Below are 18,323 nucleotides of genomic sequence, written 5' to 3'. Positions count from 1 at the left end.
CTTGGTTGTTCATGTACACCTCTTGTCCCTCACCCTAGTAGCACAGCGCATTGGCTAAACATCGGCCCAATACCACCAAATAACCACTGTTTGGTCACTGCACTGTACTACTAGGGCCGGGCTTGATCCCCGCGCAAGACCATGGCAAAAGCCACGCGAATAGCCAATCAACTTGCAACTTTTCTGTAAGAATATTTTTAGATGTTTAGTAAGAATTTTTGCATACGTTTCTCTTTTTGGAATGAATTCAAGAATCGAGCCCCTGCGCCGCAGTCTGATCGCGATAACCGCGTCCGCTCCCGACATCGAGATTGACATCGCGACAAATCGACGAACGCCCCGTACTAGGGAGGGCTCGTGAGGGAACAATTATGCATATGTTGTTCAACAACTGGTTTTTGCAATCCGGTAATAACAGCGGCCACGCATTACTCAGTGCCTCTGCCTACGGCACCGCGCGTCCGCGTTTCCGCAACTATATTGCGGCCCGTAAATGCTCGTGCGACGTCGCGGTTAAGCAGATCCCTCGCCTAAGTAGCCACGCCGGTAATTCATTGCCTTCCATTTTACTGCCACGGAAAGAGATTACGAACGGCGTCTTTCTCTCGCTCCCATTTTCCGCCCGAAGGCTTTTGATTTACATCATCGTCGTCGTCGTCGTTGTCCGGTGGTGCGCTATCCGTGCGGACCAGAATCTTTCCGGATCATCGATTTCTACCGGTTCTCTCCGTTTCCCCGAGATAAAATGAGCGCGGCTCGTTGGGGGAGGCACCGAGCGCATTACGGAAATGTTACATTAACGTAGACCGCGATGCGTAAAGGTCAAAGTTCGCCGCGACTTTCTACATTATCGCTCCAAGAAAAACGAACAACAATTTCGTCATTCGCGAGCGAGCGTTCTCCAGCGGAGCGTTCTCCAACGGAGCGATCTCCACCGATTATAGAGATCTCGAGAGTTTCCGGGACCCTCTCTCCACGTGCAAGAGGATCACTCGCCTCGATATTTTCCGTCGACAAGAACCGTCAAAGAGAGAGAGAGAGCGATAACGCTAGTGTGCGAGGTGCACGTGGGCTATTTGTTGATAAGAACGTGAGTTGTTGTGTAAATAATTGGCACGGCTGTCCGTGTTTGTCACGCTCGCTTATGAGACTCGGCTGCTCGCCGAGCCGCGGGACGATAGCCGCGACGATTTGCAAAAAATTTCAAACGTCCTCGTCACACTTATTCGGGATAGCTACACCGAGTTGTTCGACCGCCTCCTCGTGCTCGCGAATTTCACGTAGCTTTAGTCTATTTGTTAAACGTTTTGAGAATTGTTTCGCTCTTTATTATCAGTATAGCATATATTCGAGAGAAACGTATGGAAAATTAAAGAGCCGTGACATATTATTTTTAGATTATGCATGTTAGCACAGCTGCGGGTGCGACGAATGAGATTATTTTTATCTTGAAAGGCAAGAAGAAATTTTATGCATGGGAAGGATAACAATATTAAGGAGACTTGAAACGCTTAAGAAAACAAATTGAGAACCGGGAGCCTTACGCACTGATATGACAAAAAGTTGCCATTAGTCTTGAAAAATAAGTTAAATTAAGAGGACAGTAGAATGTTACTTTTCACAATATACTAAAAATAGGATACGCATTTTTTTTATTGCATTACAGCGTTACGCGACCATTGTTCTTAATAGCCTTGACATCTTATCGTACGAAGTAGCGCATGCGCACGTGATATATTTTGAATACTGATATAATGACAGCAGTTATTGTTATCATTCCGTCTGTGCGCTGTTGTATTATCATACTAGAGAACTAGTCATGCTTCTGTTAGCTGCAAATGCTTGCCGAAAACGTGGAAATCACGTAATATTCCGCGGACGACACAGTGCCTTACGAATGCACGGAACGCTTGCGGAATAATTTTAGGCGGTGCTCGAGCAGAAAGCTGATCCGCCAGCCGCGACCAGTTGCGAAACTTTTTTGAATACCGACGAAGTTGTATTCAAGCACTTATATCAGTAATGCGCGAATCGTCTTTTGCTATGAGAGACAGAGAGAGAGAGAGAATGAGAGAGGGGGGTAAGGGGAGGAGAACCGCAGAATTAAAATTAAAGCTAACTTTTAGAGACGTCGGTGTAGATTTCATCATATAATTGTGCTATAATCGGAACAGTATTTCAAATCCATTGCACGCAAATTGACAATAATAAGCGGCTGATAATCGTTCTTATCAAGAAACAGTCAAGATTAACATCTTTATCGCGCAGACGGGCGAGTTCCCGCTAAACATCTGAGGATTATGCAAATCGCCCGATTTCCTCGGACGATCGTAGCTTTTGCATATTCCATATCGTTCTCGGCGAGGTATTCGCTCGCTCGCGAGCACTTGGAGCGAAGACGAACGGCGAACCGGTCGTAACTGTTGACATAATTCCGGCACGAGTATATCTTCGCCGTGCATCCGCAGTTTCCTAGAATTATAGCGATCTCGCGATTTTCTTTGAGCGATCCCGACGCGGCGTGCGTGCGTGCGTGCGTGCGTGCGTGAAGAAACGTCCCTCGCAGAAAACGCTGGCATACGCCCGTCCGTTGTGAAAGTGTCAGTCGTGCATCTCTTTTGATTAAGTCTCTCGCGTCATCGACGGACAGCCTCATAGGTCACTGCCATTTTCGTTCTTGTCTCGTCCGTATCGAGAGATATAATGCGTCTACGAAGACGCAACCGCGAGGTCGGCTCCGCGGGGTACAGCGCGCCCGAGGGAGAGAAGAATCTTCTCACGATAATATATTTCTGCGCGTGTACTCGATGGATACGCAATTATTAAAGTCCTGCTCGTTTGCGCGGAAAGGTGCGCCGAAAGCGCGCGGCAAAAATCCTTATTACCGCCCGTTTATTGCAGAAATTCTTCAACTCCGCTAAATCACAATCGCCGCTCCCCTCGATACCGCGGGCGGATGAAAGCGACGTACATAAAATTATCGTCGTGGAATCTGCGTAGGAGAGACAGACACGCGCGCCTTTTATCGATACCAAACTTCCTCAGGTACGTCGCTCTGTACGATCGTTATCTCGCTGAATTTACATTCGACAGCATTCTCATCGGTAATGCCGGATTTGCGGAAGGCAAAAGGGTCTGTGGATTCGTAAAGATATACGGAAAGAAAAATGTAGCTGCCGTAGCTAAAAACTCCATTGTAAAATATTAGGTGGCGACAGCAAATCGCCCAGTTGGCAAAATATTAGCAGATTCGTCAGAAACCCACACCAAAACCATAGCCATCTGTGTCCACATTTGACTTTTGTTTTGGCAACAGAATCTGTAAAACATACGCTGTCAACAGATTGTCGGCAGAAACCGAGCAGGTCCAGTTATGTGTGAGTAGATTTTGTTGTATTTCTGTGCTGGCAACATGTCGAATATATCTGCAGTCTTTCTGCCTTCAACATTTGACAAAATCTGTTCTGACAGATCTGGTTATCTGGGCGTTTGCTGTGGTTTAGAAATTCATAGATTATGGTGGCAAAATATTTTGACCAAACCATGATTAGCTACGGAAGCAAATAATTTTTTTAGTCTAGTTTTTGCAAGAATCTCGAATTTATTTGCTACAGTTTTTCTTAGTTATATGTAGCTTCCAAAGAGGCATCTTCGCCTAAGTATGCAGATACGTTTTCCAGTTATGGTATCGTTCTTTATTTTAAACCTACGCTGAAACCCGTCTCTTACGTTTTTAAAAAGGAAGATCCAAGGTCCATGGTGTGTAACATTTTTAGAGCTAGGGAATCATAACGTCGCCAATGTTTCTGCGCTTCTTCCACGCCCCAGGCTTTTGCGGGTCTCGGGATTTTCCAGTTGTCGACTTTCTATCTTCGTAAATCTCACGCGAACAATTGGAGAGTAACAGGTACCTCGGTGAACATTAAAAAGAAAGGGGGCGTCTCGTGCACGGAGGATTACGAATCTTCCCGAGAAGATGTCCGCGATAGTAAAAGAATATTCGTGCACCCCAATGGAGCCCATTAGGATCCAAAGGCGGTTGGTCCAGTCCTCTTCTCTCTCGCTCGCTCTCCTCTCCCGTGCCTCTCTCGATGGATTCACCATGCCGGTGGAGAGGCGGGAGAGACGGCCGGGTGGTCAAGCAGCATTCCGTCGCTCGAGACCCTTCCTCCCCCTCTTTGGTAGATGGTTCCCTATATACAGGCTCTCGCTTCTTTATGAGCCACACGGATATGTGCCCACGAGAACGCCAATATTATTTCGACTATGCGCGCGCCACGCAACCTTGCCGAAGTACGAACGTCGTCTCGTCGCGAATGTCTGTCTGCTCCACGTCGCGGTACCTCTTCGTGCCCTGTCCAACGAGACGCGCTGCGTCGCCTCGCGAATAACCGCCGAGCACGCGGCAATAATATCGAACGCTCCATAAGCGTGTTTGCTCGGTGATCTTTACACCTTTGTACAAAATGTCCCCGACTTCTCCATAACATATGAATTTATCGTTAAGTACATTCTGTAATTTCTGTCAAATTAACCCTAATAGTACAGTGCATTGGCTAAACATTGGTCCAATATTGCTTTTATTGGAAATGCATTGGCCAATATTTCCCAATATAAAGCCAATGTTACTCATGAAACAAATGCAAATGTTGCACGATATTAATTACATAATATTAAATTTATATAGGTAATAATACATTAGTCAATATTTAGCAATGCAATATCAAATATTGGTCTAATTAGGTATGAAATGGATCTAACATGAAATATTGATACACTAGACTAATATTGCTGAATAGACCTGGCTAATAGTGAATTCGGTTACTTGCACTAGTGCGCACTGAGTACACATTAAAGCTTGTGCTTACCGTCAATTCTTATATTTCTCAGGATTGTCTTAAATACCTCTTGAAATATTTCTTAGTCAGTAAAATGATCTGTGTTGCATCCATACGGATCAGTTTTTGACTAAATACTCTTTAAACATATGTATTTAAGACAAAGTGAAATATACGAATTGATTACAAACAAACCTTAATGTGCACTCAGTGCGTACTAGTGCAAGCAACCGAATTCGCTATAAGTAAAGGCCTGTGACCAAGTTCTAGCATCGTGGACACACGCCTTAAGAGGAGGCGTCCATCTTACAATATTGGACCAATGTTGGGAATAATACATTGGTGGCATCGTAGCAGTCTATAGGCCTTAGATTTACATTATTTCCTAACATTGCGCTAATATATCGTGCTACTAGGGAAGATACGAATATCCGTGGTTGTAAGTAACGTTGCTCTCGCACCAGGTATAGGGACGAGACAGTCGTATGAAGTAATGAATTATCATCGCGTTTCCAATGATGCGCGAGGATCGTTTGCGCGTTTCCCTCATTTTCGCGAGACGCATTTGCCATTTTCCATCCTCGCTTTCTCCTCCGTTTTTCCCGCCTGCCAGAACACGCCTTTCGCAGCAACTGAGATTAAGACAACGGATAGGTACGTATCCGACTTTTCCACGGTACATCTGACTTATTCCGAGTGTGAAGACCGGCTCCACGAATAGCAGACCGGTATAAAGGAGAAGGTGAAGCGTGCAAGAAAGAGAGACAGAGGAAGGATGAGAGAGAGAGCAACAGAAGATATCTAGGTCCGGTTTCGGGAGGTTCAAGATCCTCGGGTACGCCTTTAAAGATTTAAGGATCGTCATGAACAATTTTTACATTAGCGAGGCACCGCTTAACACGGCCGTGGGCATGCCGTCGATTTTCGACCGTAATTTGCGCGGCGCGTCTAATGGCAAATCGAGCTTAATTAACATCGGAACGCCGTTACCATGCCGTGGTACCTCCACGACGTGCTCACGACTAATGCGAGCGCTTACGTAATTATTGCCAGGCAGTCGATCGCGATGAACTCGCGTTACAATGTCCCGGCCGACGTGGTAAAAATTCACGCTCATACAAGTTTCCCTTAACGGCACGTGAATGATAATACATTCGGCGTAAAGCGGTCGCGACTAATGTGCGACTACGTGGCAATACAGTTAACGTAATTAGCAGATACCATCGAGAGACCTGACCGTATCTCACGCTTGGTTCGCGCGAGCGCGCGAGAGAGAGAGAGAGCCATTATTTCCGAGCATTTAATATTATCTCTGAATAATATTACCACAAAACGGTAGTCCCCGCGATGACTACACAGGACGCCTCTCAAGGTCGTGGAATCACCGTACAACTTATTCTAGTTATAGACGGCTAGATGGGTGTACAATATATTTTACGAGGCTTCTCCTACACGCAAGTTAAATTGTCCAAATTTGAAAAAGATGGCATCATGATTTTATGCATTGCTGACTTCGGACTAATATACACGAGTATGTGCTACCTGTCAGGCACATCAGCGGATAAAACCTCTCGGTATCAGCGAAAACACACAAGAGTTACGTTCTTCATAGAATTGATATGTTGATCTGATTGTTTTAAACCATCTTGTACACGCGGAGAGAGTTTTCTCTTAGAATTTATCCTGAAAATAAGATAGTCGCGGAACAGCATGACATTTCGAAGAATTTTATGAAAGTTTTTCTGCTTAATACAACAATGAAAACTACAATGAAAAATGTTACTATCTACCACAATAAAATATAAGTTATGTTCAATTAAGTTTACTAAAATACATAGTAAAATTTCAAAAATCTCTCGTAAAATTTCTCGAAAAGCCACGTTGTTCACCGACTACCGTGATTTTTAGGGTACATTCTAAAAGCAAATTCTTTCCGTGTAGTGGCTGATTGAGCTATTTGCAAAATGAGCTCGGTCTGATAATAATAGGAAGTTTCGGGCAAAATGTTATTAGAGAAAATTTCCATATCTTTTCTAAAGAGTGACGAGACATAGCGATCTGTTTCTAGTTATAAAGGAAGGAGAGAATGCCAATGTGAGCCACAAAATGAACAGACCACGGTTCTCACAGTATAGTTCTTCAATTTCTATTCAATATAAACGTTTCGACCCTTTTTCGGGTCTTCTTCAGTAACTCGTAATCGAAAATATAAAGTTCGGTGCAACATCGAAATCAATCTTCTAATTTTGACTGTTTCACAGTCAGTTAAACAGCGTCGTCACGGACTCATCTCTGGTCGAGTCAATCGGTCCTCTTTATGTCAGGCATCATTTAGAGATTTACCGATTGTCAAAATTAGAAGATTGATTTCGATGTTGCGCCGAACTTTATATTTTCGATTACGAGTTACTGAAGAAGACCCGAAAAAGGGTCGAAACGTTTATATTGAATAGAAATTGAAGAACTATACTGTGAGAACCGTGGTCTGTTCATTTTGTGGCTCACATTGGCATTCTTTCCTTCCTTTATAATTTTCTTTTCGGGAGCCTTCACAACAATTCGGAATATGTTTCTAGTTACTTTGGGATTAAGTTTATGTTCGGGGTGTTTTGTGCCACATCAGGTTCCCTTGGCATCAGAAATTACTCTAAAGACAACTGTTCTTTTCTTCTGTGATTACGCGACCTGCCTACCAAAGGGTTGGGATTCTTTTCGTTTTCCTCTCTATTCTGTATCCTCTCTACACTGATAAAAAATATCTTAATAAAAAAAAATATTACTTTACTCAAGGAAATGATTCATTAGGTGGCTTCTAATAGCTTGTTAACTTAAATTAAAAGGCTAATAGAACGAGCTACTAAAAGGTTATATTAATAATTATTGTGTGTTCACCAAAAGTCTAACGTAGATTAACATCAATTCCGTAATATACAAAAATTAGATAAAAGCTAAAATAAAATGTTTTCTAAGATGTAATTTGTACAGCATAGAAAAGTGGATTTCTCATTTAACAAAAACAATTTACTTCATTTAATAAAAGTATTCTATTATCTCATGAAATTTTTATTTCAATATAGAAACTGTAATGATTTAAGTTAATTTACTTAATATAATATAATACATAGATTTACTTGAGATTTGATATTTTTATTTAAAGAAAATAGATATTTACTTCAGTAAAAAAATAAGTTTAAGTAAATCTACTTAGTTTGAAACAAATTTTTCATCAGTGTATTCTCTCTATAATGTCTAGTGACATTCTGGTAACCATGCAGAGAAAGTTTCCCCTTGCTACTTTGTATTTGTTCGGTATTATTATTGGTTTCCAAACAAATAATGTATACGATATAGCGGTTGGATATACCATTTCCCAGGGATGACAAGATTTAACATTGCCGTGGCCCACGAGAGTTGCCTCCGGCTCTCAGAGTATCGCCTAGCAACTGACTCAGTACGCGTATCTACCGAACCGCCCACGTAGCTTGAGAATCTTTTCGCGACCGCCACCGAAAAATCTCCATCCGAACAGTGTCACCGCCTAGATGTTCGGATCGAGGCATCGAAGAAAGTTCGAGAGATCTCGCGCGTACGCCGGGGCGCACGCGAGATCTCGCCCACGCCGGGGCGCCATAAAAGTTGAGTTCGAATCTGCCCTCCTCAACCGCCTCCACCATCGCACCACCGCCGGCTTCACCACCGGTACATTCCCTCTCCCCCTCCTTTTACCCTACGCTGCCCGACACTGCTCATTTCTTCTACTTCTTCTTCTTCGTCTTCATCTCCTCCTCCTCCTCCTCCTCCTCCTCCACCACCTCCACCTCTTCTTTCTTCTCCTCATCGCCGTCCACCCGCGATCTTTGCCTTCTCATTCCTCTTCTCCGACTTCTCGTCTCGCCTCCGCTCGAGGGGAGAAAGAGGGGGGGGGGAGGGAGGCTATGCGAAGTCCCTCCGCGCGGAGGGACCCGTCGCGACAAGCCGCGTCGAGGAGGTCCAAGAATGCACGGACATCACGGCATGGAAGGCGGTTGGCTGCGAGCCCCGCGAAGGGGAAGCCTCTCGAGAGAGCCGGGTTTCCTCGACGGAGAGCGGAGACGGTGGACCTGTGTCGAGGGGCAGGCGGGAGGGAGCCTTCACGGGGCCTCGAGGGCCACTCCGCGACCCGCCGGGAGGACGAGGAGAGACGGTGGAACGGCGGGGGCCCGAAGTAGGGGCCGGGAAGTGACCGGATGGCCTTGGTCCCCAGACTTGGTTAGTTACCGCGCGGCCGACTATACTGGCCACAGGGCGGTATCTCCGATTTCGACCGCTTTTTAAGACGACCGGACCAGGACCCGGCCGGCCAGCCGGCAGAAAAGGAGGGGAGGGGGGCCGCCGGGGTCCGACAGGGGCAGTCCGAAGGGGCGACGAATGCGCGAGACGCGCGCACGCATCGCTCGAGAAGGCCGAGAGAAACGAAGCGGCTTGAAGAAACGACTTGCGATTTTGCGAAAATTCTTCTCGTTGCTTACGTGCGTGAGGAAAACGTATCGAGGAATAGAATCGACACTCCGCAATCTTTTCCTGCAGGGACCAATTATTAATTTTGAGTTGTTATACAAACGAGAATAGATTTGATAGATTTTGTGCCTATTCGAGACGCGTCGCGCGAGAGTAATTGTATTGAAGCGCCTTGTAAAGGAGGAGTAACCAGACTACTTGCGACTTAATTGTATTACGCGCATTGTTGCCCGAAACGAACGAGTCCCTCTCGAACGGACTTACAGCTCACGTTTGCGGGGCACGGCGCAAAAACCGATTTAACAGCTTAATCGCAATTAACCGAGGAGGATCGGCATGCTTCTCACGCGTGGTATTCCATTATTCGAGCGCGAGCGGAGCGCGCGAGAATCGCGCGGTATTCCACGCGCGATCGTCCACTCGGAGCAGCTCCGTGGTGTGTGACCTATGGAAATCGGCAGGTCACTGTCACGTAAATCGCGCGTCCGAGACGGACGGTTTGCCGGGCACGGAAATGATGGGGATTCGAAACGCAACGCGTTACACGGCGTACCTCGGCTCGCGGCTCGATCTCGCGGAGGACGGTGGACGCCTACGTCTCGTCGTGTATAAATTAACGCAGTCGTGAAATCGCACTCGCGCGAGTCTACCCCTGTCCTTCCCGCTCCCCCGCGTCGCCGGGAGGGACTCCTGTCTGGGGCAAGAATGAATAGCCCGGTTACTTGCTCACCATCGCTCATTATTGTTCAACAGGGGCAATCCTGTGTGTGAGAGCGCGAGAAGGTATATCTGCAGCGCGTACAAAGCGATATACAGGGTGTCCCAAAGGTCGCGCGCCTTCGCAGGAACCGCAGGTGGTCGAAGACGGACTGCAAGTGGAACAATGGCTCTCTCTCTCTCTTTCTCTCTCTCAAGGTCGAGGACCGGAGGAACGTCGATGGAAAACGAGATTCTATAGTTGTTTCCTCCCCAGGAAGGGATCAGGGAAATCGATTAGGCGGCGTTGTGGAAAAACGTGACTTTTGACACGCCCGATACATCGGTGCCGCGGCCGAACATCTATCGGGCTAATAATTACCTCGGTGAGTCTGTGAAAGTCTCATCCGCGGTATTTCGCGAAGGATCCCTGGTTGCGATTTCGTCTATCGTTGTGCGGATGAGACGTCGGTAGGAAACCATTGAGAAATTCGTCGCTGTCACGGCACGGATTTGCGTTGTTTTATCCAACTTCCGTGTGTCCCTAATGCCTATTTCTACTAATTATTCCCTGTTTAACTAAGTTTTTATCTTTTTCCAATTACCGAGACTAGAAAAAGATAAAAAGTGCGTTAAACCGAGACCAAAGCTAATCTGCATCGGTAGAAATGGGCATAAAGCCCGTATCAGATAGTTAAGTTAACCGACGATTAAAATTTGCAGGGTGTCAACAGACAATAGAGCGGAAGGATCGCTGAATATGTATCCATTAGAGAATCTGTTGGCCTACCTGTAAATTTTAACAATTGGTTACTCTAAACCAAGTTGATGAAAGAGGCCTTAAGCGACAATCCCGCCGAATAAGTCACTGGAATCTGTCGGCTTGCTTAGAACATGTATACCTGGAAGGGCCGTTGCCGATTGCATTGTGCCCCAACATATATGGGTGGCTCGAGCCTTGAATTTATTCTACAGAAAAGTTGCAAGTTGATTGGCTTTTAACCAGTCGACTCTTAATTTTTCTGTGAGAGCAGAATTTTCGAACTCGTTCGAGAATCGAACCCTGTCCGTGTCTGTCCGTTTCAGCAGCATGCGTCGACTCCATACATTGGCCGCGTTCAGCAGAAAAAGTTGCTTTGCAACAGTTGTAAAATTGGTAAATTTGATCGGAGTATGCTCTTAGAGTCTGCCATAATTACGAGCATACGTCAATTAGATTCAGGATTTTTACAACAGTTGCAAAACAGTCTTTTCTGCTAAACGCGGCCATTATGCTAGTATTGTTCACAGTACTGTATATGTTGCCTGTCGAATATCGCGCGAGCGTGCAGATTTCGAACAGACAAGGATAGATAATTGGCGGAGACACTTGTTCTATGTTGTTACAAATAATTGGCCATGGCCCTTTCAGGTATACACGTACGCTCGAAGCTTGCGCATCGTCGACGCGCATCAAGAGTACCTTGCGGGATCAACTCTGCTTGGGCAAGCGGATACTTTTTCCACGAGTCCGCAATCAACGGGCAACTAATGATGGAGGATATTAACTCTGTCACGTATGCGGCCCATAGGCGCGTCGCCGGGATCGCATTTGCGGATCCACGGATGAATTTATGCAGAGTACCTCGATTCTCGATTTACCTCGCGCCACGGCGATAAATTAAACGTGGCGCGGGATGTCGCGGGTCAAGAAACTGTTATGGGCTCCGACGCGTTTATTCTCGCGATGCGTTATTATTTCGGCGTTACTGTTTCTTTTCCGCGTTTGTGCGTACTCTTCATCTCTCCTCTGCTCTACGACTATGGCCGTAAACTCGACGTATTGAAAGGCTCGGCTAAAGAGCCGGCAATCTTCATTAAAGTAGAGTAAAAATGAGCAAATGGGCATTAATTACATCGCATGAGGCGCGAACTGAAATGAAACGGAAGAGAGAGATAATTTTCGAGCTCATAATTCCTCAGGTATTTGTTAACCCTCCGTTGCGCAGCGTAATTTTCAAATCACCCGCCACTTTTCTCTTTTTACTTGACTTTTTTTACACTTCATTTATCGAGTATAACTTTGAAGCTGCGATATAGAGGCTTCTCCGCTTATATAATTAGTCCACAGGGAAATATGGATTTATTTGGTCTCTCTTCTGTACTTTCTTCTACACCTCTTGATCAAGTTGACAAATATAATTTAGAGGATTAATCCTACCTTATTAATAAGATTCGGTTGTTGGCAATTAAACGTGTATATACGTTTAATGTTACATTACATACGTATCATTGTGCGTAACTTGTGATGAATGTGCAATTCACATTCTTATGTGGAATGTCGCCATGAAATCGGAGGATCTGGCGACAACGTGCTCAAACTCGAGATAGGACAGAGCCCCGTCGCCGTCTATGTCGCTCTCCTCCAGAACTTTTCGACACACGGTAGCCACCTCTTCGGCACTTAGCCCACCTCGAGTCAGCTGCCGACAGGTGCGCTCCAAATCGCCCAGACCCAGCACCCCGTCCTCGTCGAAATCTGTTCGCGGAAGATTACAAATTGATAGATGCGACGCAACAACGACCGTCGGAGAGGTATCATCCTTGCGAGGCTCAACGGAGTCAGCTCGCGCGATGATTCTTCTCCGCTCTTTCACTTACACCTAATCATAAAATATTTATGAGAGTCGGAAGCAACGGAGACAAAAACGCGTAATCCACGGGGAAAGGAAAACACCCCGCTCGGCACGGAGGGTGTAATTATGACGTTGCGCCGCGGTAAAATCGATCGGTTGTTCCGTGCAAATATTCTCGTGCATCGTGGATGTCGTGTCTGGACGCCGTATGTACTCCTCATCCCATGGAACAACTATAGGTACAGCGAGGTCGACCTCCAGGCTCTCTCACGGTCCGCCCGCCCGCCCGCCCGTCCGTCCGTCCGTCCGTCCGTTGTCCGTCCGCCCGTCCACCCGTCCGTCTGTCCGCTCGTCTGGGTTCACCTGGTGGTCCGTACCGTAAATTTTGAAGGCGTAAAAGACTTTCAAATCCCGCGGTGCTTGTTCAGAGAACACGGACAACATCTCGAGAAATTCCTCGAAACAGATTCCTTCGGAGAGGGACGTTGATTGTCCTGAGTCCTGACGTTGCGTAAAAACTTCCGAGATCCGTTCTCTAAATGGATTCTCCTAAAAAGAAAGAAATGCCTCCTTAGTAAAAATTCGAGAAAATGGAAAAAATACCTATATATTAATTTATTTTAGTTCACACTCACACGAAGATCAGTTTAAGTATTGTTATTTAATATTCGTCAAGATAAAATTTAAGTTTAAAAAAAGTCTACGATCTCTAGTATAATATGTTTATCTACACCGAGCAGGATTTACGTGAGATATACAGTCCCCGACAATTTTCCACCCAGACTTTCCTCATAAAATCTAAACCATTCAATATTTATTAAAACTCTTTATTTGTTATTCAAAGTATTCCCCTTCCGCATCTATACGCTTTTGACAGTGACTCAAATGAGTGGTACATGTCTTCGACCGGAAGGCGATCAGCATTGCTTTGATTTTTTATGGTGTGTGACATGTTTTTTGGACTTCCAGGTGGCACTTTGGCGCTTTGTTTCGGGATCTTATTGGAAGCAGCATGTCTCGTCTACAGTTATTATAGATTTTGTCAAGTTGTGGTTGTTTGCAGTAAAGTTAATCTTTTCTCTTGAATGGATGACTCCATTATAATTTTCCGATACAATTTTTTTTGGCCTGTCATGTGAAATGTCATAACTCCAGCCATCTTACATGGCACAGCGTTCAAACTTGGCTTGACGTATAGAAGACATTCCCACCTTTCTAACGATATACATATAGTTCCGACAAATAGTGCTACGCGTTTAGGCGGGTGATTTAACGTCTGGGTGGAAAATTGCCGTGTGTATACACTATAATAACAGCGTAAAAATATTCTTACAGATTAATTTTTTTATATAATAAAATATAAAATAATTAAAGTTACACAAATATAATGCTTAAAATATTCATACATACATAATTTAAAGTCAACTAATTGAACATAATTACAACTGATAAATTATACACTTGGAATAATTATATGGAAATATGACGTATCTTTGTGAAGAATAGAGACGTATGTAAATAAAATATTTACAACACACACATACACACACACGCACATATAATATAAAGCTTATATCAAATTTTTATTGCGTTTAAAATTATTTTAGTAAATAGACCTTTAATTCGGGAATACGAGCTAGACACGACAGGGGCAAACGAAGAGACGATGCCTCTTGCGGCGTCATGGTATGAGGTATCATTCCAGGATCTCCTGTTTCTCGAAATCTTTTAAATATTCTAGAAAAAAAATGGAAAAGTTTCAAATAAAACGAGGACAAAATAAAACAATACAGAGATATTTACTACCTCAAGATTTCTTTGCGTGTAAAAAAGGTGCAATCCTGATAGTCTTCAAGTTGTTCCTCGGTGAACGTCGCCACTTTATTTCCCATCGTTCTTTTATTAATTCCTCCTTTTATATGTTGCTATAAATGCTGGATTTTAGAATAATATTAACTATCATTTAAAAGATAATTCCTTAATTTTTTCGTAGAAAAAATAGACCAAGAAAATTAATTTGAATAGAAATGGAAGAACTGTTTAAACCGTATTAAAAAAAAAGACTGTTTCGTTTGCGGACGAACAGCGAGAACTGAGTTTCCACATCCCTGATGTTCGATACGAAATCGCGCAATCTAATAACCAGGGTGTGTCTCGCCACTCCCACCATCAGGGACGTTTCAATCGTAAATTTACGAGCAACAATGACCTACTTATATACTTTGTTCTTAATTGCACGACAATAATTCTTTTAATTTAAATATGCGAGTTCTCTGATAGTAATACTCTATAATCAGACATTTTCTATTTATGAAAAAATTATACAGTCGGTAAATGCAAATTATTTATTAATTGTAAGACTGAAACTATAAAGAATTAATTTATTGTAAGACTGAAACTATAAAGAATTAATTAGATTAATTGTATTTATATAAATGTACAGTTATTTGAATCTTAATCCTATAGATTACACCTATAAGCGTTTTTGTAAGTCTATTACGAAAGTTTTTACTGTACAAGATATCGCAAATATAATCACAAATTGCGATAAATATCAGAATGATTGAAATTATAAACAATGTGTTTACACAGCCCAGTCATTCTTTAGATATAATAATCCTTATACGCTTCTTTACAATCAGTTAAATTATGAATACATTCCGTAAATTCGTCTTCCTCGAGTCCGGAATCCGTAAAGGCATGGAGTTTCTTGATACTTCTTATCCTTTTGGTTTGCTTAAGTAAAGATTCGTACATTAGCGCGACATTATCCCCACTGTGCAATCCAGCCATCACCGCAACAGAGTTTACATCTGAAAGAGAAAGCGAATGCTGTTATTTGTCATTATTTAATTTGTCTTTCGCATCTAATATGAGAACAACTTACTGGTTTCTACGGGCCAGCCGGCGATATTTCCATCCGTGGTTACATTATTATTAAAGATCTTTGGATACGGTACAGAAATTTTCAGTGGTGCTTCAATGTTGGATAAGTACGTAGCCGACGCGTGACATGTACACGCCAGATAAAGCGTCATCATTTCGTGTACGCTGGAGCATCTGTATGCCGGTTTGGATCTTTGTTTGCTGGCTTCGTCAATGGGTCGCTTTATTCTGTCTTCGGGAATTCCCCGTAACGCTATACTTTGCATATTATTATTCATCGGTATGTTGCAGCTTGGCGTCAGGCTTGTCCATAGAGATCCTTCGAATTCATCCAGTATGTCTATTAAATCCATCTTCATCTTCATAGGAAACGGCAGGCTTAGACTAGTCGCCGCGGCTTTGCGACCCAACTTGTTCAGATCGGCACACAAATCGGACAAGCTGGCGCCCTGATAACTCTTTGTTCTGTATCTCAAGCTCAATGTGTCTAACGCGGTCGCTAATATCGCGCTGCTGTGGTATTTCAGTTCCGGACTGTACGTTATGTTTTCAAATTTACGAGAATCGGCGGCGAATGGCCAGCCGACTTGTCCGCAGGAAAGTGGACTGTAAAGCGACGAATGCTCTCCGATATGTTGCCAGCATAAAGCCGTGTTGACAACTTTAACCAAATCCGACGCACTGGGCTCAGCATTGTTAAAGTCAAGGCATGGAAATGCCAAGATACTCTTGCCGTACTCATCGCGTAGATGCTCAACGCAAGACGCTCCAAGACCAGCGAAGCCATCAGTAGAATCCATGAGTACCTTTTGTTTTTTTATTTCACATTAGCAATATGACATAGTGATTTTAATAAGTAATAAAGAGATTAGGTGTAACATAATGTACAAAGTTTCTACCTGAAATCCTTGCATTAAATCACACTCCTCTACGTATGATCGTATCCTGTCTGCAAAATTGTCGGAGAATTGTTCCGTAGCCCATAAATCGCGACCATACGTGAATATATTGAACGGCCGCTGCGTACAATTGTGCGAATACTGCTTGATAACTGTTACTGTTCTTGGGTGGAATTGCGGTAGAAGATAGTCGACCCATGACTTTACGTCACTTTCAAAATTGTAGATTTTCGAATCTGTACTTTTATCCAGCTTGTTCAAATCCTGAATGAAAGGTGTTTTAGGACTAGACTCGGCGCTAGTAATCTCCAACTTTGTATCGTCCCATAGCAGCTGATTATCTGAAGGCTCCGGGTCATATAAAGATCCCTGCTCGTTCAGGTAACCTAGTGTTCCTTTTAAATCTACCAGTAACAATCTCGGGGTGAACGTAACTTGCTTCTGAAACACAACAGTTGAGTATAAAAAGTATAGGGCGAGCGAACCTACTTATTTCGAAACACTTGAATATTTCTTGTGCCAGCTGTCACAGTCTAAACCTTAATGTCCAAATTTTGATGTCGATGAAAGAGCGTCACAAATAAATCTCGTAATGTAAAGAAGAAAGCAGCAGATATAGAAAACAATTGAGAAAAATTTAAGTGTTTCCAAGTAAGTTAGTTTATCCTAACACTGTAAAAAGAGATATAAATTTTGATCATACATTAATTTAAATATAATCCTGACATCTTGCAGTCTCGAAAAAAATTGCCATACGAACAAATCTCTTAGACAGCTGCAACAGTCTTCATTCTCACAGTTACACTTACTTGCATGTTTTCACCTTCTTTGTACAATACATCATGATTTATCTCGGATGGATTTTTCGGATTGTATGTGAAGTTAGACTCCTACAACAAACAAGATTATCTTATGATAAGCTTAATCTACAATGTGCTCTCTGCATCTAGAAACATTCTGTTTTATATGAACAAATCAAAACGCTTGAAAAACAATATATGGCTGTACAATGTATAATAGACAACTTGTGTACTTGCACAAATTTTTCTACGTATTTATCTACTACAAAATAGAATGTTTTCAGACGTAAAGAACAGAATGTAGATGAGGCATTAGACACATGAAACACGTCCAAAGTTATCAACGTAAATATTGATACCTGTAGATTCCACCAATGCGCGCCGATAAAATTGGAATAGTGGCCCAACTGAATGGTCAAAATCTCTCGTGTTGACATGTTTGTCAAATTTATGCTCTTTTCAGAACGATATATGACACTCGACCAAGTGTCAAAGGATTCTTTGTCAGTCTGCTCCACTCTTGGAACGTGCAAGTTAAAAATGCCTCTAATTTATTCTATTCGTGTATAATTATATATGGCATACAAAACTATCGTATTTCTTGCTCCTTCGACTGTGGCTTTGACTGTAAACTCGTATAGATGGATAACTTGTCTCTAAGGGAAACCAAAGCAGGGGGTCCAAACCACGGAGTCCGAAATTCCCTCTCACGAACATACAATTTTAGCGCCGTCTGGCGATAAATCTCGGGTTCGATCGTGAATCTTTTCGGCACAAAAAAAAGAAAAATTAAAACTGCCGTTTTATAAAGAATCGAGGTTACCTAACCTCGATCAATTATAAAGTGAAAGCATGGAGCGTAACCTGCGTATTATACAAGTCGTAGTCGTAAGAATAGTCGACTATGATTGGTCAATTCTTGTGTGCCTGACTGAATTGACCAATTACAGTCGATTATTCTTACGACTACGACTCTGCGACTCGCATTGTAGACAGAACCGAGAATCATTGTAGCGGAGGCTTAAGGCTCGTTTACAGTCAATTCTTATACTCTTGAAATATTTCGTAGCCGGTAAAATGATCTGTACTTGC

General features: G+C 43.3%; 2 protein-coding genes across 3 annotated transcripts; both read right to left on the bottom strand.

Annotated features, from left to right (window-relative positions):
- Window positions 1-12,096: 12,096 nt before the first annotated feature.
- LOC105562712 (calcium and integrin-binding family member 3-like) lies at window positions 12,097-15,009 on the bottom strand. 2 transcript variants are annotated; one of them, XM_012013756.1, is made up of 4 exons: window positions 14,453-15,009; window positions 14,263-14,383; window positions 13,024-13,195; window positions 12,097-12,549 (listed from the first exon to the last, which is right to left on the bottom strand). In XM_012013756.1, the coding sequence occupies exons 1-4, from the start codon at window positions 14,536-14,538 to the stop codon at window positions 12,332-12,334; spliced, it is 597 nt and encodes a 198-aa protein (XP_011869146.1). In that variant the 5' UTR covers window positions 14,539-15,009; the 3' UTR covers window positions 12,097-12,331. The 2 variants fall into 2 exon arrangements, with proteins under 2 accessions (XP_011869146.1, XP_011869147.1); XM_012013757.1 differs by having other exon boundaries at window positions 14,263-14,371.
- Window positions 15,010-15,051: 42 nt separating this feature from the next.
- On the bottom strand, window positions 15,052-17,894 carry LOC105562711 (protein misato). Its single transcript, XM_012013755.1, has 5 exons — window positions 17,591-17,894; window positions 17,241-17,321; window positions 16,432-16,872; window positions 15,534-16,338; window positions 15,052-15,459 (listed from the first exon to the last, which is right to left on the bottom strand). Exons 1-5 carry the CDS (start codon window positions 17,666-17,668, stop codon window positions 15,251-15,253), a joined length of 1,614 nt encoding a protein of 537 aa, XP_011869145.1. The 5' UTR covers window positions 17,669-17,894; the 3' UTR covers window positions 15,052-15,250.
- Between the last annotated feature and the right edge of the window lie 429 nt (window positions 17,895-18,323).

Source organism: Vollenhovia emeryi, unplaced genomic scaffold (assembly GCF_000949405.1).
Source record: "Vollenhovia emeryi isolate VEMERY1.0 unplaced genomic scaffold, V.emery_V1.0 DF939184.1, whole genome shotgun sequence".
In the NCBI taxonomy this organism is placed as follows: domain Eukaryota; kingdom Metazoa; phylum Arthropoda; class Insecta; order Hymenoptera; family Formicidae; genus Vollenhovia; species Vollenhovia emeryi.
Note: the sequence above shows the minus strand (reverse complement) of the source record. Positions and strands in the feature narration are given on the sequence as shown.

Coding starts and splice junctions, on each gene's coding strand:
- LOC105562712 (XM_012013756.1), bottom strand. CDS start 14,538: ATGGGAAATAAAGTGGCGACGTTCACCGAGGAACAACTTGAAGACTAT. Junction 14,384..14,452: donor ACACGCAAAGAAATCTTGAG/GTAGTAAATATC, acceptor TTTTTTTTCTAG/AATATTTAAAAGATTTCGAG. Junction 13,196..14,262: donor CTCGTATTCCCGAATTAAAG/GTCTATTTACTA, acceptor CTTTCTTTTTAG/GAGAATCCATTTAGAGAACG.
- LOC105562711 (XM_012013755.1), bottom strand. CDS start 17,668: ATGTCAACACGAGAGATTTTGACCATTCAGTTGGGCCACTATTCCAAT. Junction 16,873..17,240: donor AAGAAGGTGAAAACATGCAA/GTAAGTGTAACT, acceptor GTTGTGTTTCAG/AAGCAAGTTACGTTCACCCC. Junction 16,339..16,431: donor ATTTAATGCAAGGATTTCAG/GTAGAAACTTTG, acceptor AAAAAACAAAAG/GTACTCATGGATTCTACTGA.